The following is a 27619-nucleotide window of genomic DNA, read 5'->3' as shown; positions in this document are numbered from 1 at the left end:
GTGCTGCTATTGGTGGAAGAAGGTATTTGAACTTTAGGATTTTGTTCACGCTATACATTCTTTAGAAACCGTCCTGCCACAACAGATCAACTAGACATTCGTCTGTCGAGAGAGCTTATAAACACTGAGGGACAATATTCAAATGAAGATGCCTTGTATCGGTATTTGTTGAGATAGAATCATTATAAGTGTTGTTGTGATAAAAAACATGTAGGTTGATGTAGGTTCAGCAATCATCAGTAAAGAAGCTCTAGCGATAGTTCAGTCAGGAAGGCTACTCTTATGCATGTGCAGGCCTTTAGTTTATTTCTCATACCATCCTGTCAGTCACTACTCTAAGGAATATTGGCTTATAATTTCCTGCAGGTTATTGATGTCAGCTGTTCACATGGGCTGGTCACATCTGTCCAATAGCACAGCGACACACCTACACTGTCAGCCTATCACCTTGCTGCTGTCTTTTTAGATATGATTCTGTCTCTGCCTATAGTTCATCCATGCTGCTGTTTTCTCATGCAGCCTCTACCTCCCCATCTTATTTCTTATTACATATAATCATACCATGCACAACATAGTGAAAGTGGTTTAATACATCCAGGAGGAGCAGTGGGCAGACAACGTACACCACCCAGTGACCAACTCCAGATCTTAGCTGGTGCCTTGGTCAAGGGCACTGAGAATTAACCCACTGTACATGTTGCGATGGTGGGGGAAAACGTGCAAAAAACATGCCAAGTCCCTGCCCCAGATGGGATACGAACCCAGGACCTAGAGGCAACAGTGCTAACCACTTCTTCACTGTGATACCTAGCTAATTACGGTCAAGGGTTATAAATAATTAGTCAGGATATACAAAATTACTAGCTACACCCAAAAATATTACACAGTATTTGTGGACAGATAGCGCCTCTTTATGCTGGCTTTTAAAATGTATCAAGTTGCTATGTTAGCTTATCCAAACCCACATATTTTACATTGGACAGTGGCTAAGTTAGCTAATTACCAAGTAGATAGCTAGCTTGCTATTGTTAGCTATAGCTGTCACCTAAGCTAGCCTTGTTGTACAGGCAGTCTTCAATTAGTGTTAATTTTTATGTCCTGGGTTAACTTAACAGCATCTCTGTTTCTTTGGGGAGTGTTCATGTCATAACAATTTAACCTTCTGAAAGCCTTGTTTGAAACTGGGCTAACTAGCTCCTTTGTGTTTGCTGAGTTACTGGTACAAGAAAATAACGGACTTGGAAGAACGGTAACTGGTAGGACTAGTAACAAAATGGCTGAGCAGTCTGACAACATAACTTTTTTATTGTCAGTTTTTATTTTGTTAAATTTGCATTACGAAGTTAACACGCACTTCTGCATCGCTGATGTTTTGTACTTTGAATGAGCTCAACAGGCTACCAAAGTTATTATTTAGCAGTTCATTGTTCCAATCAAAAATATAAACCCAAAACTCAGGTGCCATACAAACTGACGTTATTCAGCAATATTGTAAATTCAAAGAGGCAAAACACATAATAAAATGAAACCAATGAAATTTAATTTGTAGTCCTCATCAATTTATTTTTTAATGAACCAATACTGATGACAAACTATAAGTTTATCGGACCACACTGCAGGAGCACGGGTGGTTGCACAAGTTCTTTATTCTGAGGCAATTACAGGAAGGTTAGGCAGGATGCTGGTCCAGAAATGCACGTAACGCAGCCTCATCTTCTGTTTCACATAGTTCTTGTTCATATCAGAATTGATCTCCAGGAACTGGTGTCCACTGCTGGTGAATTTGGGCCAGGTAGCGGGCACGCTCAGCCCTTTGTTGGGGTCCCTGTGGACATAAACAGAGAACAGAGAAGCTGAGTTGGAGCAGTAGTTAGTGTTCTATTTCAGTGTCTCGCGCAGGTTTGTTTGTTTTCTGTGATGCTCATATGTCTTGTGCCCGCAGAATTATACCCAGTTTTGGCGAAGTTAGTCCAGTAGGCGATCATGTAGCGGGAGACGTCACGGTGGCGAGGCCAGTACCCCAGTGGTGTGGTGAAAGGCTTTCCGAACATGTACTGCAGGTCATCAGCGTGGTCGGCTCCCATCCAGCTGGGGTAGGGCCTGGCAATGCCGCCCATACGGTTGGGCTCAGAGAAGAGGTAGGAGTAGGTACGGCCAGTCCTTAGACGAGACAAGGAAAGAGAAGGGATGCACTCTGAAATGATGGTTTTAGGTGCAATATGTAAGAATTTTAGTTACTATCTAACGGCTACAGTTAGCAGCAGTAAGTGGTCTAATTTGTCTTGAGTATGAATTTGACAGGTATGAATTCTTACATATTGCACCTTTAAGAAAATAAAGTTATACTGCTGCATTAAACGGCTTATAGAAAAACTAAGGACACCCAAGCAAGATGTTATTCTCACGAGGCGTTGGAAGCGTGAAGGTAGAGGGCAGCCTGAGTAGGAACCAGGAAGATGTAGTCTGTTCCAATCGCCACAACAGTTTTCTTGATGGTCTCCCGACTGGGATTTGATCCCCAGGGAGAGGTGTATGTGGAGTAGGCATTGTCCAAACCATTCTTGCCCTGCTCTTTAGTGTATGAACCCAGGAGTCTCTTCATATCCTCACTGCAATCAGAATAAGGATTGAAAATGAAGTCTGATAAAACATCTTAAATACCACCACAGTTCTCAGAATGACTGCAGTTATTTTGCTCTAACTGGGTCTGTTGCATCAAGTTTCAATGTTTCACACTGATCTAATGGCTTATACTCACATAGGGGTGTCAACTAAAGGGGAGTTGATCGATGGAACATCCAAACCAGTGAAGAGGTGGCCGTCCATATCGTTGACTCCAGCCATGTAGTCGATGTCAGCCGCATTGTGGAACAAGTTGTGAGGCTCATCCGGGACGAAGTCACCATCGATCACAGGAGACAGGGCCAGGTTGTTTACAACAGGGTCTGAGGGGGGCAGATACAATCAGACACTAAAGATATACAGTACTGTTAGCATTTTTGTGCATTTGAAAGGTATGGAAGTATGTGTAGCATTTGAAATTCGACACTTTGGCAGCTATGACCACTCATGTGCACTGCAAAATTTCAAGACAGATTTTAGCCACTGAATGTAGTCTTCGACCTGAGGCAGCTGTTTGAGGATGAACGCGGTGTGTCGAGACCCTTAAAGGCGTCACTCACTAGCCAAGTTTCTTTAAAGTTTCTTTAAACGTTTAAACAATTTCCCAGAAAACCGCCAAAAGAAAACATGGATTTATGTGCATATCCATCCGCTACTGTTATTGTTGGGCACACTGAAATAACTGAAATATGATGAAGATAAATAGTCTTCATTAAGGTGCCATTTAACCATTGCAGAGAAAAGGTTGCAAAAAGATAACTTTTTCGTCTCCTCCTTTCAGATTTTCGACATTTACACTCACATATTTGGATGAATCGTAACAATTGCAGTATTTAATGTCCTTTTACTTCTACATCCAAACTTCACATGACCTCAATGACCAGCAGATCTGCACTATATTATCTGAACAAACCAATAGACTAATGTAGCTATCTATATACCAATGCTGATTGGACGATTTAATTAACGTGTGTCTTCCTTGGGTGATGTAAACAATGGAACGTGGCATAGCGGATGAGGAACTCTTTAACCCAATCTTGTGTTCTAATGGAGAAAATTGAGAAATTCATCAGCTATTTCAAGTCCGGCTATAGAAACAGGTGGTTGCTCACCTTCATGTCATCTCACACCCATCGCACACAACAGACATGACTTATAGAGAGACAACGTTGTAAAGGTACAGTAGCCAGGATTGCTAATCCAGGGGGGCAAATGTGGTCAAATCGCTTCTTTTCTGGCAGGTGTTCAACAGATTCAATACACCGCCAGTTTCACACTTGCTTTGGTTACTATCCATGCGTAAAAGCTTACTATCACAATATCCAAAATGAAAATGTAAACCAGGCTACGTGAAGTTCGGTCCTTACTGTCAGGTGAGCTGGCAATACTGAGAGAGCCAGCCAGAGTAAGGAGCGCAGGATCAGTCATCTTCAGACACGCAGCCATAGTCTCATCCGTGGGGCAGTGGACCTTCAGAGCAATCTGGGGAGAAGGTTTAAATAATATTCAAGTGTCTCCCAGCCCTGAGCTCATATGGATACATTTAAATTCTGATTAGCTTTTGCAAAATTTATTAGAGTTTCACAGAATAGATAAAACATATCAGAGAAGCTGTTATGTACCTCCTCAGCCAACCTGCGGGGGTTATGGTTGATGCCCCAGGGGCAAAGGGCGACCCCGCTCTGGGAGATGGCTCTCTTAATCAGTCCTTTGTTGTGGGGAGTCAGAGTCTGTGGGCACACAGAGAAATAACAAATGTTTTAGTATCGTCTTTAAAAGAAGTAAGATTATATTTGAATTTGATTTAATGATATTAACACCCATCACCTGTCTGTCATCTCACAAAATAAGCTGGGCAAAAGAAGTTTTTCACCTGGAAGCTGACACTAGCTCCACCTGCAGACTCTCCGAAGATGGTGATGTTGTCAGGGTCGCCTCCAAACGAGCGGATGTTCCTGTGCACCCAGGCGATGGCAGCCTGCTGGTCCCACAGACCGAAGTTTCCTGATGAGGATCAAACTTTTCACTCAATCACAGCAGGAATTTAATGGAACAATTTATAGCATTTTCAGGGAGGCTGACATCTTCTAGGCTCTGTCGCTGTACCTACCGGGTATTTCAGAGTCTCCAGTGCTGAGGAAGCCCAGAGTCCCCACACGGTATCCCAACGTCACCACAATAACATCTCCTCTGTCTGCAACCTCCTGCCCATCGTACAGATAGTTGTCCAGGAAGTTAGCACCCATGGAGCCTCCAGCCAGGAAGCCTCCTCCGTAGATCCAGACCATGACGGGCAGATCAGTGGACACTAGAAGACAGAGAATGATGAGAGCCAGCTGAAGGTCAGATCTCACACAGATGAGACTCTCTGGGCTTCTCTCAGTATTTACCAGAGCCGCCATGAGGAACCCAGACGTTCAGGTAAAGACAGTCCTCACTGCCTCTGGTGTCAGTCATGATCATGTTCACCTGGAGGCATCTCTTCCTGTACTCAGTGGTCTTCATAACACCTGATCAGAGACACACACAGTGTAAGACTTGAAAATTACCAGAGTAAAGTTTCATCATACAATTCTGCTGTGATTTCCAGTAGATGAGAATTTCAAGTAGTCTACCCACCGTCCCAGCCAGGGTGACGCTTTGGTTTCTCAAACCTTCCCGGCATGTCAGCGAAGGGAATCCCCTTGAAGATGTCCATGTGACGGCGGAACCCAAGACGAATGTTCTTGCCCTCCACCATACCTCCCTCTGTGTACACCACCCCGAGCTACAGACATGAAGCACAAAGAAATACATGAAAACTAATTGATATGGTAGTCCATAGTTTTTAGTCTCATTATAATGTGTTCTTGAAAAAAAAATTAAATTATTGAAATAATCACAGATGTATGGAAACGTTAGTTACACTGCATATATCGTGATTGACGGCTCAGAAATGAACACATAATTATACTTTATAAAGAAAAGATACATTTCAGAAAGTCTGCAAAAATGTGTTGGTAACACATGTTGCAGGACTACAAATCCCATGGTAAGTAAGTGGTAATTACAAAGTAACATATTTGAAATTTATTTGAAATTACCTCCCAGTTTATTAAAAATTGCCCCAACATGATTTAATAATAAATATATTTTTCTATTTTCCAAACAGTTCATAAATGGCAGGTAATTCATTTTATACATTTCCAGTACACTTTAACTTCCAACTAGTTTCTGTCTGCAGGTCACTAAATTGAAATGAGTTGTTGCAGCTTAATTTCCAACTAGTTTCTAACCAACTAAAATGTTGTACATTTTTTAATCTTTTATATTTTCATCAATTTAATTACTTCAGCAGATTAGTGCAACTTTGGGGCAATTTTCCTACATGTCAGTGTTTTTTATATTTATTTATAAATTGCTAATTACCGACAATACAACTTCAAAATCAAGAAAAGACGATTAAAATGTTACTTGGTAATTACCACCTACTTACTGTGAAATTTCCAGACCAGTAAAATTAAGTGTTACCAAAACATTTTTTTTTACAACCTTAACACTATTTTATGGATATAGCAGATAGAATTTGATGTTTTTTTCACTTACGGAGGCCGCAGAGACCGTCTCCAGGAACACGGCAACAGCTACCAAAATCCCCAGCTTCGCCATGGTGACCAAACTGTGAGAACCAGGGTGATTGTCGACCAGACTTTTATAAAGGAGTCCCCCCTCCCCCTCAACAACAGGTGACTGGTGTGCAGACTGTTGGCCTGCCTTTCTCACTTTTATGTAATACTTATCAGTAGTGAACCAAATTCAGCCAAAAATGTGATGAGAAGTGAAAACTCCCATTTAATATACATCTTATAGACTCCATTTGTTCTTTGACATTCAGCAAACCAGGTTTATATTTGCTGTCAATTATTTGCCTACTCTTCAGAGGTGGGAGAAGTACCAGATATTTACCTCATTAAACTAGTAATACACATCATAGAAATACTTTTACTTGAAAGGCCTGTATCCAAAATGTATTTAAGTAAAGGTATAAGATTATTAAAGTACAGGTGCAGTGCTTGGGAAAATGTACTTAGTTACTTCCCACCACAGCTGCTCATACCGTGGACTATAAATGTGAAACAAAATATATTTCAGAGAAAGAAAGGAGAAGAATGTAAAAAACAAAGTAAAAAAATGAAAACACTAGACAAACACAGCCTTTGTAGAAAAGGTTTGTGAGATGAGCCTTTAAGAAGTGATTTTTAGCTTTAAACTGATGCAGTTTGTGTATCAGGAAAGCCTCCGCTGAGTTGACACAGCTGTACAAGTGGACTCAAAGTCACACTGCTGCAGCCAACCCCAAAGTTGATCCTTGTTTCATGCTGGAAAGCTGGACCGTAAAAACTTTCATCATTACTTACGAGATCAATTTTAGTAAAATTAGGTGGATATTAGCATTTCTCCAAAATGTTAATTATTTAGATGCATATACAGACATGGCTCCCATTTCAAGGTCCATATACACTTATACACTTGTTACCATATTCAGACGTGTGCCAATACAGTATGTCCAGCTAGGAAGACACGATGCAGCTGAGCTGTTAGATTAACAACAGCTTTGAGCACTTGTAAGCAACTGTTGTTGGTTTTTCTGCTGTTTTCATATCAATCAATTTCAATCAAAAATCATCATCAATTTTCAATTTGATTTCAGTCTCTTTGTACTGTTAAAAATATCAGCTTCAAAATAATTTTGATGGTAAAGTATCTTGTAATGAGGTGAATGGTGTCTCTGTCTCAGCCACTCCGCCCCCCTAGCACTTGTTTCTGCACTATGTACCTTCAGTGAGAGAGTAGGATCATAGCGTTACATACATGTTTACTTCAACATACAAGTTTTCAACATATAACATTGTTGTGACGTAGTTAGCACCTACATTACGTATGACAAACTGTTACAGACCTGGGATTTATATTTATGTTGCTTTAAGTGTTCTATGATTTTGTTATTGTTTTGTTATCCTGGCTGGTATCCTTAACAATTTTCAGTCGTACTCTAGTAACAAAAAACTTTTTCACAAAGATGATACGGTTCTTACAAAAAACACTAGAAATGTTTCCATTTTTATTTACATTTCACTCAAACATATCTCCTCCTACAGAAAACAAATAATACAAAAATATTAACAGTAAATATTAATGTCATCAAAATGTTTGTCTTGTGTTAAATGTAATCCAGCATTTCTGTCTCCATCTCATTTTCACTTCCCTCCGATGGCTGGAACTCATCGTCCTCATCCTCCTCTTCATCATCCTTGTTCTCATCATCCTGCACCTCTTCCTCTGTATCCACATCTCTCCCTGGAGATTGGGAACTTAAGCCTCGGCGTCTGCGTTTCTTGCGGACTTCTGGCAAATCTGAGGGAGAGAAACAGCATCAGTTAACAAATCAAAAGACGTTCTAGCTGACACACTTTTCAGTACAGAGTTTAGTTATGTGTCCTGTTAAATTTACCTCATGAAACCTTTCACCATTCCTCTGGATTATTCTATCCATAGACTCAGATACATTTGTAACTCCATCATTTGTTAGCATGTAAGTATCTACCTGCATATCTCATGAGATTTAACCACAGAAGCACAGTTAAAACCTCATATGACTTCTAGTTGTTAAAAGCTAAGAACATTTTTTTTGTCTTTGTTAAAATTATAAGGTGTTTGATGCTAAAGCATGCTAACACCATCCCTGGTCACACTTTGGACCATGTTGTTTCTACAGTAAGGGGAAAGTGCTTTATCAGTGAAACGTCCATGCAGTTAATGTTTGATCACGAAGAGGACACGGTGATCGATCACCAGTCATTCTCTGAGCTGAATATCATCCTCACTTGGTTTCTGGGCTCGGATGACCTTCTTGATCATGGCTGAGATCATGTCCCTCAGCTTGTCTTTGGTGCCGATGACACACCAGCCGTCCCGCTCGTCACACTCCTGCTCATTACCAACGTTCTGCTCAATCACCTTTTGGATACTGGAGACAAACAAACAGCTGTACTGAACCCAAACAGAGTACTGCACTTAAGTACAGTTATGAGGTACTTGGACTTCAGTTGTTTTTACTGCTTTACTTTAATCCACAAACATATCATGATGTACTGTATTATTATAGGTTAAGATGTTGATAAATAAATCCAAATGAGCTCTACCTTTACTATCGTCAACATTAAAGGGATGTACACGTTAATGCATCAGTTGCTATGGTCCAGATATATAATAGGAACTATTCTGAAATTGATCATTCTGCATAAAGAGTCATTTTTACTTTTGGTAGTTTAAGAATTATCAAGAATATTTTAATGCCACTTAATGGTAAAAAATGACTGAACCTGTATCTAAGACCTAAAACACTACACATAACACATATATTTTGGACAGTTTAAAGGCCTTAACATTCAACAAACAACAAATCTTTAGAACTTTTCCGGCCCTTATAGATACCCTTATATCAGTTTGATTACTCTTAAGTACTTAAAATCTAATGCATAAGGAAGAAGGACAGAATTTTAAATTACCTTTCCACATCCAAGTCACAGAGCTGGTAAAACATCTGTCTGTGAGGAGGCAGCATGCCCTCTCTGTAAATATAAGATGACTCCTGTGAAGATGAAACAGAGGTGGGTTGGTATCACAGCAGGTGTCATACAGATGTTGTCTAATGAATGATACGAGAACCGTTATCATCATCCAACAGTTTAACTTTTAGGCTAACAGAGATACAATGTGTTCAAAATGGAATAAATCAAAACACAAGACATGAAATTATCATTTGAATAAATACACACACAATATCAGTTCTGCCATTAATCAGGGAGAGCTTGAAACTAGCATGTTAGCACTGTGCTCCAATTATGATTTCACATAACTAGGTGACTAGTTCACTGACCTTTAGCTGGTATGAGATTGTGGCTGAATCCCGGCTGGTGCTCGGACCTTCCTGAGCTGGAAGCTCCATCACACTAGCTGCCTGTGGACCTGGAAAAAAACAGCGCTTTTTCCATCATGTTGTCAGTTTACTTTGGCAACAGCAGCAGGGCGGCCGCAGTGTTATGATTTTAGTTTGCCGCGGTGGCTCTGCTCATGTGGTGAAGGAACAAATCCGAGCAAGCCTGACACAGACTTAACCTGATGCACCAGGTGGTTTGTTACACAGAAACATCTGGGAAGTCTTCCTCGGAAACTGTTTGGAAAACGGCAGACACTTTCAAAATATACTTGGCATGTGATTGGACAAATCATAAGTCACGGGCTAACTTCAACCAATCAGATCAACAAGAGGAAGCTGGGATCAGGCAGCAGTGTAACAGTGAAGATGTAGAGCGTAACGTTGTTGTATGCAGCTTGTGTTATTTGGATATTGCACTTGGCCACGGTGCAATTCTAATGTTTCGATCAATTATTCAGCCCTAAAACATACATCCAAAAAAAGTCACCACCTCACCTGCTTTGTTGAATGTGATAGGCAGACTGTAGTTGAGGGCACTCCTCTTGGCTTTTACTGGCATGTCCGATAATGAATACCCTACAAGTGGGAAGAAAGAAGAATTAGTGTTCTGCAGACAGGTCTTGAATTTTTATTAGGACTCGTAAAATTAAAAAACAGTTTTAAGCTGTAGTGTATAGGCAGATTTCTCTTGTGCTAACTTTGCCTGATTTTGGAAAAAACCACCTTGGCAACAGTGACTGTTCTCCTGTCCTGTCTCGGGTCTTACCGTGCTTGGTGCTACAGCGGATCCTAAAGTCCAGCAGCTGGTATTTCTTGGACTCTGAGGTCTTCCGCGGGTCATAGCCCAGCCTCACCCACAGACTTCTCCACGGTCCTGTCACCTACAGAGGTAAACCCCATTTTTTACTTTTATTTGGGCAGAAAAGAAATGTTGGCTCTCCCTTTTGATTCTACCACATTTCTTTGCTGATTTACAGAGGACTTAATTTTAGTTAAAGCAGAAAACAGACTGTATGAGTCACTATACAGATGTACAGAGAGTGGACGCAATAACATGAACACTTGTACAATTAAATACATCCCAGTAGTAGTAGTAACATTGCAAAATATAAATTCAGATATATTCACAAATTAATAGATTTTAACTTTGAATCAGAGTCGCACTTTTGCAGGATATGTCTGAATGACACCAGATAAAATGCTTTAAGCAGCATTTACTGTGTCCCTACAGGGCACGCTCACAGTGTGTGCCAGTCATGCTGTGTACCCTCAGCTCACCATGTAGTAGGCGAAGACTGGCAGCAGCAGTTTCAGTTTATCAGGTTGGATGTTGATGTTGGCCTTGACGGCGTTCCGTGACCAGATGGGCCGACTCTCAAACATCTAGGCACAAAAAGGTTTGAGATAAGATGAAAGCCCAGAAAATGATGTGAGGTCCTACCTGTGTAACAGTACATTAAATCCATTTGCGACTTCAACCAGCTGCCATTTCAAGAGTGAAAACCATCTTTTATGTTTGGTGACAAAGGTGAATAGAGTGACGACCAAAATAGCCTTATCAATTGTTTCAGCACTAGAAAATATTGGAGAGAACTGTCAGCTTAGGTGTTCTTCAATGTAAATTATTTTACTTTTACTTTATTGTAGTATTCTCCCTTTGCAGTTTACAATTTCTCAAACAATTCAATTAAAGAGCCAAGGTTTATTTTTATCTGATGAGCCTTGAAATGACATTTTATCTGGAGAAGCCGGTCTGGATTCCTGGCACTCTGGTGAAAGTTTTGGTCCCTCATGCTGTCATAAAGAACTTAACTTACATCAGAGTGCCATAAAATTCATTAAATACTAGCGATCCCAGCAGTCAGAGAGTGCAGCACACAAACCTTTTTCAGTTGTTCTTCAGCCTGCTTGTCATTCTCCTTCTGGCAGACGCGTGTCCAGTTGACCCTGGCTGCCTCCAGACACTTGTCGGGCACACTGGCATCGCTGTAGCTGACAAAAATGGCGTTGTGGGGCCGACGGGCGCGATTCAAACCGATTAAGTTCTTCTTGTTGATTGGCAGTGGGCTGTAGACGGAAAGGAGGAGAAATATTAGGAATGTAATCCTGAAAAGCTGCATTAGCATCGCAGTCAAAGTGAATGTTTCCACAGGACAAACAACTTCACTTGACAAAGGGAACAAGCTGAAGTTGTGAGGTTTACCGTGCCAGTGCCTTTTGATGGATGTCAGGCCGGTAGTAATAATCGACAGGAGTGTCGAGGCGTGAGAAGCTGGCCGGGGGGAGAAAGTACGGCATTGGCTGTTCGAAGAACTCTTGTTTCTCTACTTTGCGGAGGATGATTTTGTCGTACAAAGACGTTTCTTTTCCACCTTCTGAATGCACAGCCAGGCACTGAAAGTCTGCCAGCCCTGCAAATCAGGAACAAGTAATCAGTATAACTACATTACAGGTTACAGTTGTACAGCAGTGAAATGACAAGGTAATAGAACAACTGCAGTATATCAGGACAGGGGTGGACAAGTTTGATAGAAAAAACAGCACTGAAATATTATCCAGAATATTCTTCTGCTTTACACAAGGAGGACTTTTACTCTAACCTTGGTATTTGTACGTTGTTCCTATGACTCCCAGTATATCCATGTGGATCTCTGCATCCTTCGGGTCCTTCTTTCGCACCCGCCGCCGCACTCTGAGGAGGAGGTTGCTGGAGGGGAAGCGGTTTCCACAGAGAGAGTGACAGAAAGGGTCCTGAGGCCGGAAACGCAGTTCAAGACGTCTGTTGGGGTGAGCGAAGGTCTGTGGGAGCAACAGGAATTGCAGACAGGTGCCAGATTAGAGCAGTTTAGCTTCAGCGGCGATGATGAAAATGTGACCAAAGGATAGATTTTAGAAACATCGCAAACTTGCATGGTTTCTGCATGACCCAGGACAGGAAGGTGTCCAGAACATCATTAGTAACCATCTAAGGAGCATCAGTGATATCGGTGAAGTGAGCTGTCTGCACAGAGTCTAAAGGATGCTAACAGACAACACCCACCTCAGCCACAGTCTGTTCACCCTGCTCAAGGGTGTTCAAGACACATCTTCATACCGTTTTATTTTGTTGATTTGGCGGACCCTGCCACCTTTCTAGCTTCAAACAGTGTTCTGCGGACCTTATTTTTCTCTGAGAACAGCTTGTTTCTTCAGTTTGGGAAAAAATAAATACTCCTGAGTTTGTATTGTCACCTCATTAATATTGTAAATATTAAAATTCAGGTTTTTTATTATTAGAGTAAAGAGATTCCTACTACCATTTCATCGTAGCCTGGTTATATAAGGACATTTCAGTTTATCTTGAATCTTGAATTTTATTAACATCAACAATCTGAACCCCTCCTCACAGACTAAACATCAATAAATAAAGCGTGACATGTCATCATGTCAGCATATTAAACTTTACTGGTGCATATTCCCATATTCCCCACAAATATTACCATTAACTTGGGGCTTTTGGGGCCCCATGGCAGCCTGCTTTGACATACAGCCCTAACAACGACTTTACAAATGATTATGACACTTAAAACTATCATGCCATGTAAAATATATACATAAATATACACTTTTAGTTATCTTACAGTTCATAGCATGTGATCTAGCTATTTTATTTAAGACGGATTTCAGTTTTAAGGAGGTAACGTTAGATACTAAACGCAAATATTATGATTTGCTTACTTTGGACACTGTTTGTTCACCCCCGAGAGTCTCCATCATCTTGTCCACATTGTTGACCACAGCTGGATACTCCACACACACCAGTCTGTTGGTCCGCAGCTCCACGGTGGACGAGCTGCCGGGTACATCCTCCTCATGTTCGGACTCAGCGGACAGAGTGAGCTGCTTCAGGGTGAAGTCCAGCTTCAGCTCCGTGGAGTCCGCCATGTTGGCTCTTTTCATTGTGCTATTTAAGCGAGCATAATGCACACAGTTAAACCGCAAACCGCATGTAAGTAAACCTACTCAAGAAAAAATCCTTCTGCAATAACAGCGGAGTGACAACGTGTCCATGTGCAAAATAGTGCCGACTGGAAACGCGAGCTCAGACATTTGGTTCCGCAGCAGATATTGACCCACTCTGCGAGGCGTGGAAATAAATAAATGCAAGTAAAGATGCCAGTATGATTTAAGTTGAACATTCCAATAGAACAAGTACATCACTGAGAATTTTACTTACACTTATCTTACCTCTAAAATTAATTAATCAATAAAAGAAAAAGAAACCAAAGGAGTCATAAAGTTCATGGGGTATATATCTATCTGAAGAGTTATAACTCGGTTACATTATTGACAATCTAATCAAGTTGAATTCTCTTTTAGGTTGCATCAGAAATCTATAATTTTATATATACTGATTTTTCTTTTCTTCATGTATTTCTTTAAAATAACAATGTTTATTCAATTCAAACAATATAATACTTGTACGTTCTCCATGTTACCCCTCAATGTATTTTCTTCTTTTGTTAAAATGAAGCTGTCACAAATAATTCAACGCACGCTTTTGGCCGCATGGTGGCGATGCAAACCCGAATAAAATGCAATGAGTGCATGAACTCCTCATTCTGTGGGAATTTGCCTCCATCGAAGTAAAACGTCTCAAGTAAATGAACCTCTATGTGGCAAAAAAAATAAAATAACATGCTATTACTTAATATTGAGGATTGAGTGTTTAAACACCTAATGTGCTTAAAGATGTTTTGTTTTGTCAGAAGACATCAGAGACATCCACTGTTGTCAGAAGGACCTCAGTAAAGAGGATTTGTGTGCTGTCCCTCCCAGAAACTGTCAACAGACTGTCATCCCCTCCGAGAAGAAAGAAGACTCCGAAGAAACAGTTGTGTCTGTGTGTTTGCACAGTTATTTAAGATGCTGTTGTCGGGCAATTATAGCCTGATGTGACAGTGTTTACTTTGATTCTAGTTTGTCTTCTTTCATGCCTTTACGGGAGTTCAAGGCTTAACACTGGATGCAGAAACATCTTTATATTCACCTTTTGTCAATGACTTTCATCTGAGTATTGGGATTTTATGATATTATATTTTATATGTATACATTTTTAAAGAACAGTCATATTTTGGTGAAATATTTTCCAATGCTGTTCTCTCATGTCTACGTGGAAAATATGCAGCTGGAAGTGGAAGATGACAAATTTGTTAATTTCACATTGTGTCTTGTTTGTTCCACTTACACAGACATTAAACATTCACATAGACCACAAGTTAAAATGTCTGTTTTAGGTAGCTGTGTGAAGTACTCTTTAGCACTGGGATGAGTGACCGCACCCAAAGGCCGCAGGGTTACCAGCTTTGAGCGTTGTGACAAAATCCACGTCTCTTGGATGAGTTGCTGGTTAGCTTGCAGCATGGAAAGTAAATAGGGCAGATTTGCTTGCAGTCTTTGCACTAAGCTAGGCTAGGCAGTTCCTGAATCAGTCTCTGTACTGGTTACAGAGATTATGTGATTATGATCATGATTTTTGATTGATGGCTGATTATAAGAGCCGTTATTAATATTATTTGTAACACCTGTGCTTTTGCTGCTATGACATGTTTGTCATCTGCTGTGACAAAGGCCTATTGCCTCAGGCCCTATCACAGGAGGGAAACTGCTGAAAAACATCAGAACTGAACACAAGGAGATACTTGAGGATATGAAATGAACATTTAAACCCTTTTCTTACCATTTGTTTTTGGAGTGTTTAAATCATTTGAATAATCACCACCACCTGGTGAGGTTAGCCAGTCAGCTAGCCTAGCTGGCTACTAAAATAAAGAAAAGCACAGTCAAGTTTATGAGGAAAGAGGTCGGTGCTTTACTGCTCACTTTCACCAGACAACAGCCAATTTAAAGCTGCTGTAAGGAATATATTTTTATTAATTTAAGTGTTAATTAGCTCTATATTCCCGAAACCAATGTCTCTCCTCCTCTCCTAGCAAGTGAAAAATTCCAATGTTGATATATCGGCCAAATATATACACGTTTTTCGGAATGATCCCTCAGATGTGGTTATCAAACATGTAATAGAGGCAGGATATGTGACAGATTAACAGTAAGCTATATCATCAAAAACAGCAACAGTGCACTGAAACAGTAAACTTTAAAATCACGCTGAGACTCATTTTATGCATCATAATCTTTAAAGGGGCACTATGTAGTTTTGGAGAAGAAATTCAAACTGTTCACAATAATAATGATGTAATAATACAAACTCGTAAATATTTATCTTTTCCATTAGTGAATAAACAAGCTCAATGGCGACGTCTGACAATAGCTCTCGTCGTCTATCTGACAGTTCTTAGAGGATCAGTGTAGAATGGGTTACTGGTGCTGTGGAGTCACATTTGCTTTTCTTATGAATGTGTTATCAGTTTGTACACTCTTCACTATGTTATCGATGTGTTATTGCGAGTCCATTATGATCTGTTTTCTGTTATATTGGCTACTTTTTGAGAAAAATGAAGCATACAACTGCAGTCATTTTGAGAACACTTTTAGAGCTTCGATATGAACAGTGTTTTGTTGTAAGGGACGTGAGGAGGAGGGGTCGGAGGGTACCCACAGCTCTGACTGACAATCTGTTGTTTGCTGTGGTGAAGTCAGGATTTTGACAATCTGTCTCTCTCTGTCTTTTAATTCTCTCGTTCTCTAGGGGGCCCTCATACATCGAGTATTCGTCAAGCCCTTGCTGCTATCTAAGGGCCTGTCCACTCCTCCCTGCAGCGCTGCTGGCCTGTTCCGGCCGTTACAGTGTGGAGAGGCCATGATAAGGTTATCAGACAGCCTCCACCGCCCGGCTTTTTCTCAGAAAGAGCCTGCTGCCATCTGATTTCACCCTCCTGCCCTCACTCACTCTGAGCATATCCCCTCTCCTGTCATCCCTTCTCGCAGCTTCTGCACCTCCCAACCTCTGGACCAGCAGCTGGCTGTTAGTCAGTCAGTCACAAAGGCTGTCTATATGTACGGCCATATTTGGAAGTGTGATGTAGACATTAGGCCAAGCCTACACAGCCTAGTCGTTTTCTCTAGGCAAAACCAAAGATCCCCATCAGTGATTGCTTTTACTGCACGCTGTCACGCAACTGAACAAAACTTTTCAATCACTTGCAACTCTTAAAATGCTAAGATCTACAGTAGGGTTGAACTTGTGAAGCAGCTTTAAACTCATGGCACTTTTTGTACATGATATTCAAAGAGTCATTTTGTTTCCCTGTTTTGTCTGAATGGCTTTCAGAGACCTGAAAATGAAGTTCTCCAGTCATTTTTAAGCTGACAAGGATTTGCAGCTATGGGAGCGGCTCTGTGGGGGTGTGCTGACGTTGCTTGCCATGCAAATGTGTTATAACATGAACAGTACTCACATGCTAATTTCATGCAGATCTCAGTCTAATATTGTTTATTTAGCCCTAAATACAAAGTAGAGCTGAGATGTGTTAAGACCTTCACTTTTGCATTGATGCCCTGATGAAAGAAAAATAAAGCAATGTGAGATATCAATAAATGACACAACAAGGACAACAACATAAGGGACAACATCAATTCAAAGTAAACATATACAGTATTTTCACACTGCTCCATGTCTTTGATTAAAGTGCACCACCAAAGTCAATCAGCATTGACGTGTTGGGGTCCATTGTTTGGGGCTCAGGCTGGATGTAGCTTGAAGGCACCATATTGTTGAGCTGCCCGCTTGTAAAATAGATTAAATCCCAGAAAAAGCAACCACAGGAAATGTGTTTTTTTTTTCTCCATGCGCTCTTATGTGACACTTTGTAGGCGTGGCCTACTGTACACATCATCACTGCACTTATCTATGGGAAGGCAGGACGTGCAGGACCAAAACACAGCGTGACTGGCAATCATATAGTATCACACCCCCCACACTGTGTGACAGCAGCGGATGAGATCATACAGTGTCTTCCTGTGTCGAGTCATACAGAGGAAATCTGCTGACAGTTTATTTTCCTATTCGGATTATTGAGTGTGTGATGGATCACTGGCATGTCATTCAACACTGACTTTACAAAGAAAGCTCTAGTCTATAACTTTGCCGTGTTCATAATGCAGACCTTGGGGCCTAATCTTTATTGATACATATTTATTTGGTCTCTTTAAATGATGAAATTTGCATGTTCTTGATGATTTTAAAAAACTAAACATTTCAAGCTTCTGATTCCATTAATGGCAAATGACTAGACAAGACATGACAGACTCCACATGAGACAATCAACATTTTTAATTTCACAATTTTCTCATGCCTTTATTGGTTGACAAAGTTGATTTTATTATTGAAAAATAACAGAAAGAAGTTTAACATCAATTTGAATGTGAAGAAAAAAACGTCAGAGATCATTTAATCAGTAATGGTGGTTGTTGAATGGTGCGTTCCTCACCAGTGAAGTGAGTTTGACCGCGGGATCATTTGTGTTTATTCGCCCCAAACAGCCAGATTAGCTTCTTTTACTGTAACATTAACTGTATGCTAGCGACCAGCAACATTCAAAGTGACTCTGGGTGTTAATTCCTCCAGAAGGTCTCGCTTTGTACCTGACTCTCCTGACACACTTGGCAAATATATTTTGCTATTGCTTTGATAGAGATCCTTAACAGCAGAAATTACATATTGTGCGTTTAAGTGCTGCAAAGGAAATGATACAATTCCACTGTGACTGATAATAGATTCAAAGTCCTCATCACTCGTTCAGTTAACCTCTTTAATAACTTTCAAATGCAACATTTTGTTTGATGACTGGTCTCTTTCCTCTGCTGATGTGACACTTGGATAAAAACCTGTTTTCATTTTGTAGTAAACATCTTGAATTCAAATTTGCCTCTTTGCAAAATGTTAAACCTGAACTGGTTTCCACTCTTGGCCTCAAATCTCGTCAAATGCAATCTTACAAAGGGGAGGAAAAGTTTATGTGTCAAAGGCTGTGCTAACAACTGAGAAACATGAACAACAAATCATTTTGAATCCATAATTGCTGAAACAGCCGACATGGAATCAGATTAAATGTAGAAACAGGAACTGACAACAAATCTGGGTTCAACAACTGTAAAAGAAAAAAAGATTTTTTTGAGGGGGGTTGTGTTTATGTCCAAAACAAGAGCCAGTTCGAGATACGAGTTGCAACAAAAGATCCATGCAACGACCGATATCTCACCACAGCAAATAATGACTCAGATTTTGATCTCACCGGGGAAAGAGTGGCCCTTTTTAGGGGATATCCCACTCTATCTTCCGTGAATGTGTCATTGATGCCTCGGGCTTGTTCAGCCATCCTTCCATCCTGCAGCGTTTCCACAGTACTGGCCAGCGTTCATTTGCATACTCATTTGCAAGACAAATTTCAGCTCTGTGCTCTGTTTCTTTGCCAGGTATGTGAGTGTGTGTTTGTGTGCGTGTAGGTGTGACAGAGACAGAGCTGTATTTGGAGTGAAGTGTTCTGACAGCACTCATGTTTGAGTCTTGATTTCTTTTAATTTGTCGACTGTTCTTGTCCGGATGGGACAGATCTGGTCTGTTTATCGGATTCTGCGGTTACTTCACTTTTATGTTAACTACCACGCTACTTTAAAAATATATTCAGATGTTTTCTTGTTGCTGGCTCCATCTAACTTTTCACAGTGTCTTTAAATCTTCCTGGTTCTGTATGAAAACTCATTGTCTGCTCCCAGGTGAAGCTCGGTGAGAGCTGAACAGTTAGAAAGAAAATTCCATAAATTTGCAACTTCCAGGATACCGCAACACCTCAGGCAGCACAGCTATGCAAATGATCAGATACACAGTAACCGCATTCACACGTCCAGCCCAGTCCTACTCTGCTGCTTTGTCTGACATCCATGTTCAAAAATCAAAATGACTACACCACATAAAGCTTTTCACACCCAAACATCTGTGCACCAGTGGAGGAATGTTTCAGGTGCATGCAGGCGTGCACGCCTTTTTCATTTTCTTCCGTTTTTCCCCAGGCTACACCAGCAGCACCACCCCTCCTCTTCCAGGACTTATGTCCTGTTTGTTTAGTCCCACCCAGGATGATCCTCCAGCCATCTCTCCTTTCTGTTGGTAACCTGCGCAGGATTTTGATTTCCTCTGTGCCCTCGCACCAGGATGCAGCGGCTGATTTTAACTAACTGTTGTGGAGGATCACAACGGACCCCTGGTAATATCAACACATTTTGCATAAAGACAGATTTGTTTGCCAGACAGCAGGCCGTCACTTCTCCTCTCTTCCCTCCACAGACACTGATTTCTACAGCACTGAGTAGTATATACTGAAAGTATATTTGCAGGTCTTGGGAAGTACTACTAGATGCGTGAAAAAAGGATTATAAAGTATTTTGTGGCTCCAGAGGAAGCTGCACATAATCTGAAAAATTGCTTCCAGTGATGTCAGTGAGTGCCTGAGTTGCATTGTGGGTAATGCAGGCACCAGGTTTCAGAGAGAAAAATGATTTGTTGAATTTTTTTGAACGATTTGTTTTTTAACGGCCCATAATGAATCCAACAGTGTTATATAGGAGTGCAATGCTACACCAGTGGACTGCTTTTCAAAACTTCCTACATTACCCACAATGCAACTCAGCCACTGAGACATCACTGACGACTAGATTTCTACATGATCTTAATGATTTCAGAAATTTTAAGTTCCCATAAGCTTGAAATTCCGTCACATCGCCAGTTGTTCTTGCATATCTTGATCCGGTTCTTGTCAGATTTAAAGGGCCCAGGTGATGATGTGATTTGCCCCGAGCGGCTTAATGTCCTAACAGGTTTGGTGTTTGAGGAAGGTGGCAAGTCTGCGTTAGAACTCCCATTTGTTTGTTAAGTAAATCCAACAGGCTGACTGGGTGTGGTGACAGTTAACTAAGTAATCAATCCCTTTTCCACAGCCTCCTATTAATCCCTGTATCCCATTAGGACCCGATGGCAGCTACAATGGTTGTATGCAAAGGTGTGTGACCAAAATTCATTATGGTCCAGCTGAGAGTTTGTGCAATTCTGATTTTTTTTTTTTTTTTTCGTTGTACTGAGATTATAGAGCTGGTTCTGACTCTTGTGTCATAACAAGGAAGCTGCACCGCATCACTGAACTTTCCACCATCTGCTTTCTAGTAGACTCTGACATTGGATTTGCATGGTGTTCCAGGAGTGTTATTTGAATGCAGCATTATTCTATTACACACTATCTCTGGTTCTGCAAGAGATTTTCACCTGAAGCCTCAGTCACATTTCCACATCCTGCTCCGACAGGGAAGTGACTCAGAAAAACACAGAGAAAGAGCAGAAAAGCTGTGTTGACAGTGCTCATCTTAGACAAACAGTGTGCGTGTAGGTTACCTTCAAGGCAAAAGGGGCTGTACAGTATATTGTGTCTTACTTCTCAAGAACAAACAAAGATTTTTCCTCCTCAGCTCGCCTTTTATTTCAGTTAAAAGTACTTATCAGCTCACACACAGACACATACTGTACATTGCTCAAGCATATTTAAAATAAATTATATGACACAAAAATAATGTCCTGACCTGTTTTTTTTTTTTTTTTATCAAAACCAAAAGCAAATGTCTAATCTATATATGACACCAGCACATCTCCCATTCATCCACATGCAAACACATCTTTGAAAGATTACTTCCAATATATTAACAAATACAATTTAATCAAGTACTCAAAGTCTTCATTATATATTTTCTAAAGTTGAAGGAACGATTTATCCAAAAATGAAAACTCTGTCATTATCTATACACCTCCATGCCGATGGAAAGTTGGGTGAAGTTTTGTAGTCAAAAACATTTTTGGAGTTTTTTTATGAGCTTTGGAGAAAATTAGAGTTGCAGCCAGTTCTCCAAAAGAGTTGAAGTAGATGGGGACTTGTTTTAGACGTTCCAAAATGAAAAGGAAAAAAAACATAAAATGGCACCATACAGCTCGCCTGGCGTATTTTAAGTCTACGGAAACCCCCAAGATCCCAAATTGATTTGAAAAAACTATTTACGTCCCCATCTACTTCAGTTTTTTAGTAGAAATGCTGAAACTCTGTTCTGCTGTGAAGCTCCTTTTTTTTGTGGACCAACAAACTTCACCTGTTTCTCTATGGGCAACAGCGTGAGTGGATAAGAATTTGATATGACAGCTTCCTCTTTCTCGTACTTTAGCTGTCGAGGCCTTCCAAAATATCACCTTCATTGCATCAATAACAGCTTATTCTATTTTTTTGAAAGATATTTACTGTACACGTACAAACACTTGCTTCTGTAAAGTTGAGACTCTTGTGCTCATGTTCACTTCATGCCGTGCTGGCTCTCGTGGTGTCTGCGGAGATCCACCTTACGTTGGAAGCCCTTGGAGCAAATGTCACATCCAAACGGTTTGAAGCCTGTGTGCTTCCTGCTGTGGGTGATTAAGTTGGAGCTTTGGCTGAACGCTTTGCCGCACACTTGGCATTTGTGGGGCTTTTCACCTGCAAAATAAAAACAATAGCAGTGATGAATCTATACAGTTAAATCTTAGATCATTTTTCAAATCATTTGCGTAAAGATGCTGCAGCTGCGCTGCGCCCGGAAAATCAGGTTTGTCATCTATACCATAAATGGTGCCAAGTGTTTTTTACCAGAAGGATAATGTTTGCATTCATATCTATCTGAGAAGAACCGTGCCATTGTTCAGATTTGTCAAACATTTATTGGCAACAAATGTCAGCAGCATACAGTTCCTTTTACAGAGCAGGAAAACCCAGATATGCAAATGCCTTGCATATTTGTTTATGTTTCATTTTCTGATTTATCAGCAGCTATATAACCTCTGGAAACAAGTCCTGGAGCTGCACCTGGACAGCTGATGTTTACAGCAGGAGGAGCCATTTACTTCTATTTAGTATTATAAAAATAAAAAACACGGCCACCTAAACAATCTACATGCTGTTACTTACCGGTGTGAATGTACGTGTGCTTCTTCATGTCAGACTTCTGGTGGAACCTCTTGCCGCAGTACTGGCAGGGGTAGGGCCTCGTGTCCGAGTGGATGAGCAGGTGCGTGGAGAGGGTGGAGGAGCGCTTGAAGGATTTGCCGCACATCTTGCACTCAAAGCTTTTCTCCTGATCAAAGACAAATGAATAAAAATGTGTTACACAGTCACTGACAAATGACGAGGGTGTCAGAGGAGCTGAGCTTTTAAATACTTTTCTGGCCCTGAAACAGCAGGTGGTTCCCATTTCTGCTGCTTTAAATCATATCACATGCTCTTGAGTTTGCATTTAATCCATCATCAAGTCCTGATACGATTCAGAGACAAATGGAAATTTGAACATCTGCAATTGCGTGACTACTAAGCAACCTCTGTGTGCCGTGGAAGATCATGTGACGTGATCAAAAGCTCCACAACAGCTACTAAATGGACCTTGTTTGGTCAGTTATTATAAATTGATGAGCCAGTTCGTCAATATGACTGAGTGATCATCAGTTGAACTTAATGTTAAGTTAACTCAACAACCAATGTACAATCTTTGAATTTAACTCACAGCAAGGTCAGGTTACTGTCGAAACTTATATCTTTAAAGGGACATTCCATCCATTTTTACGTATCAAAAAAAGGTTGACTCATCGAGAGACGCGCTGCTCAGACTGAGAAAATGTGCTACAATGAACTCTATAGTTCATCACCTTCAGGTAGACAGCTGGCAGATCATTTGCATTGTGGAGATATACGAAATCTGCAAACTGTAACATTTAATGATATACAGTAAAACAAGAGTGGTCCGACTTATCTGATATTTCTGTTGTGCTTATTTTATGGGCTGTGTTGCTTTGCAAGCATCGTTGATAGACCAAATATACCCAAAAGCAATGGGTATATGATTTATAGATATAAAGTCGTCTCAGCTTGGGCAAGGAGAGGACATGTTTTTAACATAATTCAGGGATAAAAACATCTGTCAGTCTGAACAGGTGAGGGATTTACCAAGGCCACATTATGTTCAAATGACCGCAGCTGCATTACAGGAATTGTAGGAATTTGATCAACACTAGGGGTGAAAAGTCTGAATATCCCTGCCTCAGTTGTTTTAATTGTTACCTTTTTTTAAAAAATATCTGTCGCTCACAAGTCCTCAAATTTGATGAAAGTGCAAGACTAAAGCCTCAGAGTATCCCAGTAAATTCGAGTTATAATATTTTATACTGTGGAGTCCCTGACATACCTGAGAGTGGACATTCATGTGTTGCTCCAGACTGACGGCGTGGCCGAAGGTTTTTCTGCAGATGTTGCAGCCAAAAGGTCTGGTTCCACTGTGAGACCTCCTGACGTGGACCTCCAGTCCGTGGGGCGTGGAGAACACCTGACACAGAGGTGAAACCGCTTTAGAATACATCCACATTTTGATTTTGCCTTAATGAGCAGCTTCACAACAAAAAATGAAAACCACAGATTGTATTTACAGATTCAACCACACAGTATAAGCAGGTGTGAGGCTAACATGTGGTGCGCACCTTGTCACAGGTGATACAGTGGTAGGTGTTGGAGGTGGGGGAGTAGTGGGTGCTGCAGTCCAGAGGCTGCTGAGGCTGTGCAGCGCTGCGGCTGATGTGGCTGCCGTACAGGTCGCTGGCGTGCTGCAGCACCGTGGGGCTGAAACTCATCTGACGGAGCTCGTAGGAGGAAGCCACCGGCTCCCAGGCGTACGGCGGCTTGTAGTAAGGAGGGAATCCTGCCATGTGAGACTCTGTGACACACAGAAAAAAAATCACATTTTACCTCTCTGATTAAAATTTCCACTGTACACATGGAAGAATAAGACAGAGGTAAATGCACAGGCAGCTCACCATTTCGGTAGTACGGCTGTGTGGGAGCTGCAGGGGGTCTGGTTGGCTCTGGGTGAACAGGTAAGGGGCATTCAAGTTCCCCCTCCTCCTTTTTAAACGAGTGGTCCAGAGGGGAGGACTGTCCCTCTGACTGAGGCCAGTCTGATGAGTCTGTGCTCTGCACCTCTGCTGGGATCTCTGCAAATCCACATCAAATACAAGTGTGATTCATTCAAGCAAAAGGCTGTGAGCTCTGTGTGATTACACAGAGAGTAAATACTCTATAAAAACAAAACCCTTCAGATCCTCTTGACGACATTTTATTTAAATAGGAAACACCTGTTCAGGACAGCGCCTTGAAATGCTGAACCACCAGTTCTTTAAAGGGGCAGTTTGTAGTTTTGGAGAAAAAAATCAAACTCAGCATTTCTCAGCATTAGTCATAATATTAATGAGGTAATAATACAAACTCAGAAATATATTTTTTTTTTTTCAATAGCTGAATAAACAAGCTGTTCTCAGAGGAAAATAAGGTCCCAGGACACTGTTTAAAGCTAGAAAAGTGGCAGGATCCGCCACTTAGGCTATAAACAAAGTAAAACAGTATGAAACTGTGTTGTCCTTTAAGGTCAGTGTGTTTACTCAGTCATAAAAACAAAGACAGTTTGTTATTTAGTTTTAGGTATGAAAAAGATCTTTCTCTTCTGATTAAAATTTCTTCCCAAAATCTACACAGAGCACCTTTAATAGAAGCTAAATACATGAGGAAGGAGCGTCTTTTAGAAAATCTGCCTGAAAAACGTAACTCATGCAAATGCTCCAAACACAGCAGCTGCTTTAAACTAACGATAAAGGCAGTAAGACTGCACCACAGGCTGCTTATCTAAATGTTACAACATTTGTTTCGCTGACATAGTCGGGGAATAATCTTCTTTTTCAGGTCTTACCTGAACTTATAGGGGCCTTCGGCTCGTCCTCGTATGATCGGTGAACATTGAAGGACGCGCACCTTTTGTTTTTCACCAGAAATGACCGGGGCATGTTGATCCTGAACACATACAAGAAAATAAACAAATGAATAAAAAATAGTCGTTAGCGACAAAATAACGCTTGAAACACATTTTTTGGAAAAAAAAGAAACATCGATTTCTAAAAAATATTAATATCAGTTTTTTGAAAAGTCTAAGCTCTTTCTTCTTCTTCTTCTTCTTCTTCTTCTTCTTCTTCTACTACTACTACTATTTAATGTACACCCTTTCAGTCTCTTAATTATAGCTAGGTTACCCAGTTTTAATTCCATATTTCAGAATCTAATATTTTACATATACTAGGCTACATTTTTCGTTCCGCTTCCTCAAAAGGCCCAAACTTATAAAGTTTAATAGGCCTTACTTGCACATTAAAGTTATTTCCACAGTTTACACTATCATGTCTGTTATCATAAAGTTATAAAAGGGAAAAGTTTCACTCTATCTAGGTTTAGGTTTCATTTTACAGTCAGCAGACACTCACCGTTAATTTAAAAGGTCTCCCGTCGAAGTTAAACCTGCAGAAGGCCTGAAGAACAATAATGAGGAGAATAAAAATAATGAACTCCTTGTTCTTTGGATGTAAATCTTCTCCGCGTCGCAAAATCCCTTCCTAAAAGTCAGGAAAGCAAAGCAGTGTAAAACCATCACACTTGTTGCTCTCTGTCTCTTTCTCCCCTCCCTGATTTTCAATCAGATAATTTCGCAGGCGAATCTGACTGTGGTTTCAACCAATGAAAAGGCCAACCTGCCGCTGGAAATTTGCGTAGAACAACACAAGGCCTTCTGTGTAACAGTTACACCAAACACCAAGTCCTCTCAGGAGACACGTTGAAGGCCTGTTAGAGGCTTCAATTTAACTTTAGAAATATATTTTCAGTTTATTAAACGAAAGATAATTTAAATGTTGAGTAAATTGCGGATCTCAGGAAGACATTTAAATTAAAAACAATCTTATATGAGCTACATTTGAATTAATTAGCTTTATTTTTTAAAGCACAAATATAAGAAAAAAGGTTCCAACCAATAAATCCGACCAAATATTTCCACCTCTCACTGTTTGAGCTACAGGATTTACTAGAAGTAGTAGCAGTAATGATGTGTGTGTGACTGTGTTCTGTGACAGAAGATCCTATGAGACTGGAGCACGTCCATGTAACACACCAAACCACACACCAAACCAGTCTGTGAGATCAGCACTGTTGACTCTGCTGCTTTTATTAAAACATATCAGACATGACAGATTTCTGCACAGGATGCTTCAGTGTCACATGCTGTATGTTGCAGAATGACAAGACAGCAGAGACAATGACACAATCAGGCAGTTGAATCATTCCTGGGAAAACAGTTTCAGAGAATAATGTCAGCTTCAAACATCCTGTTTAAAAAAAACAACAGATCGATGTGAGGAGTCGGGAAACGTTTTGAGGAGGAGAGGATTTGTAGGAGGGGAGAAGTGCAAGTGCGACATCTGGTGGACACAGTGTGTAGGCTAGGCTACAGCTTGACACTTGAGTTGGTGCTGGGGACCTAAACCTTTCCTGGACTTTAATAAAAGGTTAAAAAATAAAAAAAAACATCCAGGTATTTAATTCAGTCATCAGTAGTTTAACTTGCATATGTTACATGTCTACTTTTAAAGCGTGTTGTCTGTGTATAGCCCAGTGAAAATCATGAAAGAATAAATCTAATCTCTTTTTTCACAATAAGTGAAGCCTTGGTGTGCAATTTTTTTTGGATTTCACTGAAAACTGTTTAAAAAAATACCCACAATCTGAATTTTATTCCACTATTGTTGTCTTCTGGTTGTATATGGCCATCATTAATAGATAGTCAGGCTAACAAAGATGTAACTAAATACATCTACCCTACTGTACAATTTTGAAGTACTTGTACTTCACTTGAGTATTGCCATTTTCAACTTTATATTTCCACTCCACTACATTTTGGAACCAAATATTGTAACTCCTCTTTACATTTATTTGATAACTTTAGTTACTACTTTGCAGATAGCACACTGTATCAGAACCAAAGTGGCACGTTTATAATGTCATTTATTAGATTTAATAATTTATCTGCAATCAGATAATTAAAAAAACTGATTACGATAATCAGAAAAAAGTTGAATACCCAATCTGTTAATCAGCCAGGCTG

The 27619-nt window shown here is 40.4% G+C and overlaps 3 protein-coding genes across 3 annotated transcripts; all 3 read right to left on the bottom strand.

Moving 5' to 3' along the window:
• Window positions 1-1642: 1642 nt before the first annotated feature.
• LOC311274819 (bile salt-activated lipase-like) lies at window positions 1643-6286 on the bottom strand. The gene is made up of 11 exons (XM_084382815.1): window positions 6208-6286; window positions 5242-5389; window positions 5013-5132; window positions 4733-4930; window positions 4496-4626; window positions 4245-4352; window positions 3990-4104; window positions 2759-2945; window positions 2406-2609; window positions 1951-2160; window positions 1643-1825 (listed from the first exon to the last, which is right to left on the bottom strand). Exons 1-11 carry the CDS (start codon window positions 6268-6270, stop codon window positions 1645-1647), a joined length of 1665 nt encoding a protein of 554 aa, XP_084238941.1. The 5' UTR covers window positions 6271-6286; the 3' UTR covers window positions 1643-1644.
• Window positions 6287-7685: 1399 nt separating this feature from the next.
• gtf3c5 (general transcription factor IIIC, polypeptide 5) lies at window positions 7686-13661 on the bottom strand. The gene is made up of 11 exons (XM_084382890.1): window positions 13319-13661; window positions 12202-12400; window positions 11805-12012; window positions 11485-11668; window positions 10880-10984; window positions 10368-10482; window positions 10097-10177; window positions 9542-9630; window positions 9171-9253; window positions 8487-8629; window positions 7686-8016 (listed from the first exon to the last, which is right to left on the bottom strand). Exons 1-11 carry the CDS (start codon window positions 13538-13540, stop codon window positions 7823-7825), a joined length of 1623 nt encoding a protein of 540 aa, XP_084239016.1. The 5' UTR covers window positions 13541-13661; the 3' UTR covers window positions 7686-7822.
• A 7391-nt stretch (window positions 13662-21052) lies between these two features.
• Window positions 21053-26100, bottom strand: gfi1b (growth factor independent 1B transcription repressor). The gene is made up of 7 exons (XM_084382402.1): window positions 25950-26100; window positions 25385-25485; window positions 24459-24635; window positions 24126-24358; window positions 23837-23974; window positions 22570-22735; window positions 21053-22101 (listed from the first exon to the last, which is right to left on the bottom strand). Exons 2-7 carry the CDS (start codon window positions 25476-25478, stop codon window positions 21923-21925), a joined length of 987 nt encoding a protein of 328 aa, XP_084238528.1. The 5' UTR covers window positions 25479-25485; window positions 25950-26100; the 3' UTR covers window positions 21053-21922.
• Between the last annotated feature and the right edge of the window lie 1519 nt (window positions 26101-27619).

Source organism: Pagrus pagrus, assembly GCF_965226575.1.
Source record: "Pagrus pagrus genome assembly, chromosome: 19".
Classification (NCBI taxonomy): Eukaryota; Metazoa; Chordata; class Actinopteri; order Spariformes; family Sparidae; genus Pagrus; species Pagrus pagrus.
The sequence above is the reverse complement of the archived record's forward strand: the minus strand, read 5'-3'. Positions and strand labels throughout refer to the sequence as shown.

Bases quoted from the DNA above. Each gene is read 5' to 3' on its own strand.
- gfi1b (XM_084382402.1), bottom strand. From the start codon at position 25,478: ATGCCCCGGTCATTTCTGGTGAAAAACAAAAGGTGCGCGTCCTTCAAT. The intron at 24,636-25,384 runs GTAAGACCTGAA...GTGGATTTGCAG, and splicing joins GAAGGCCCCTATAAGTTCAG to AGATCCCAGCAGAGGTGCAG. The intron at 22,102-22,569 runs GTAAGTAACAGC...TTTATTTTGCAG, and splicing joins GCACACGTACATTCACACCG to GTGAAAAGCCCCACAAATGC.
- LOC311274819 (XM_084382815.1), bottom strand. From the start codon at position 6,270: ATGGCGAAGCTGGGGATTTTGGTAGCTGTTGCCGTGTTCCTGGAGACG. The intron at 4,931-5,012 runs GTAAATACTGAG...TCTGTCTTCTAG, and splicing joins GGTTCCTCATGGCGGCTCTG to TGTCCACTGATCTGCCCGTC. The intron at 2,610-2,758 runs GTGAGTATAAGC...TTCTGATTGCAG, and splicing joins CCTTTAGTTGACACCCCTAT to TGAGGATATGAAGAGACTCC.
- gtf3c5 (XM_084382890.1), bottom strand. From the start codon at position 13,540: ATGAAAAGAGCCAACATGGCGGACTCCACGGAGCTGAAGCTGGACTTC. The intron at 10,985-11,484 runs GTTTGTGTGCTG...TTTTGTGCCTAG, and splicing joins CTGAAGAACAACTGAAAAAG to ATGTTTGAGAGTCGGCCCAT. The intron at 10,483-10,879 runs GTGAGCTGAGGG...TTACCTCTGTAG, and splicing joins CAGTCTTCGCCTACTACATG to GTGACAGGACCGTGGAGAAG.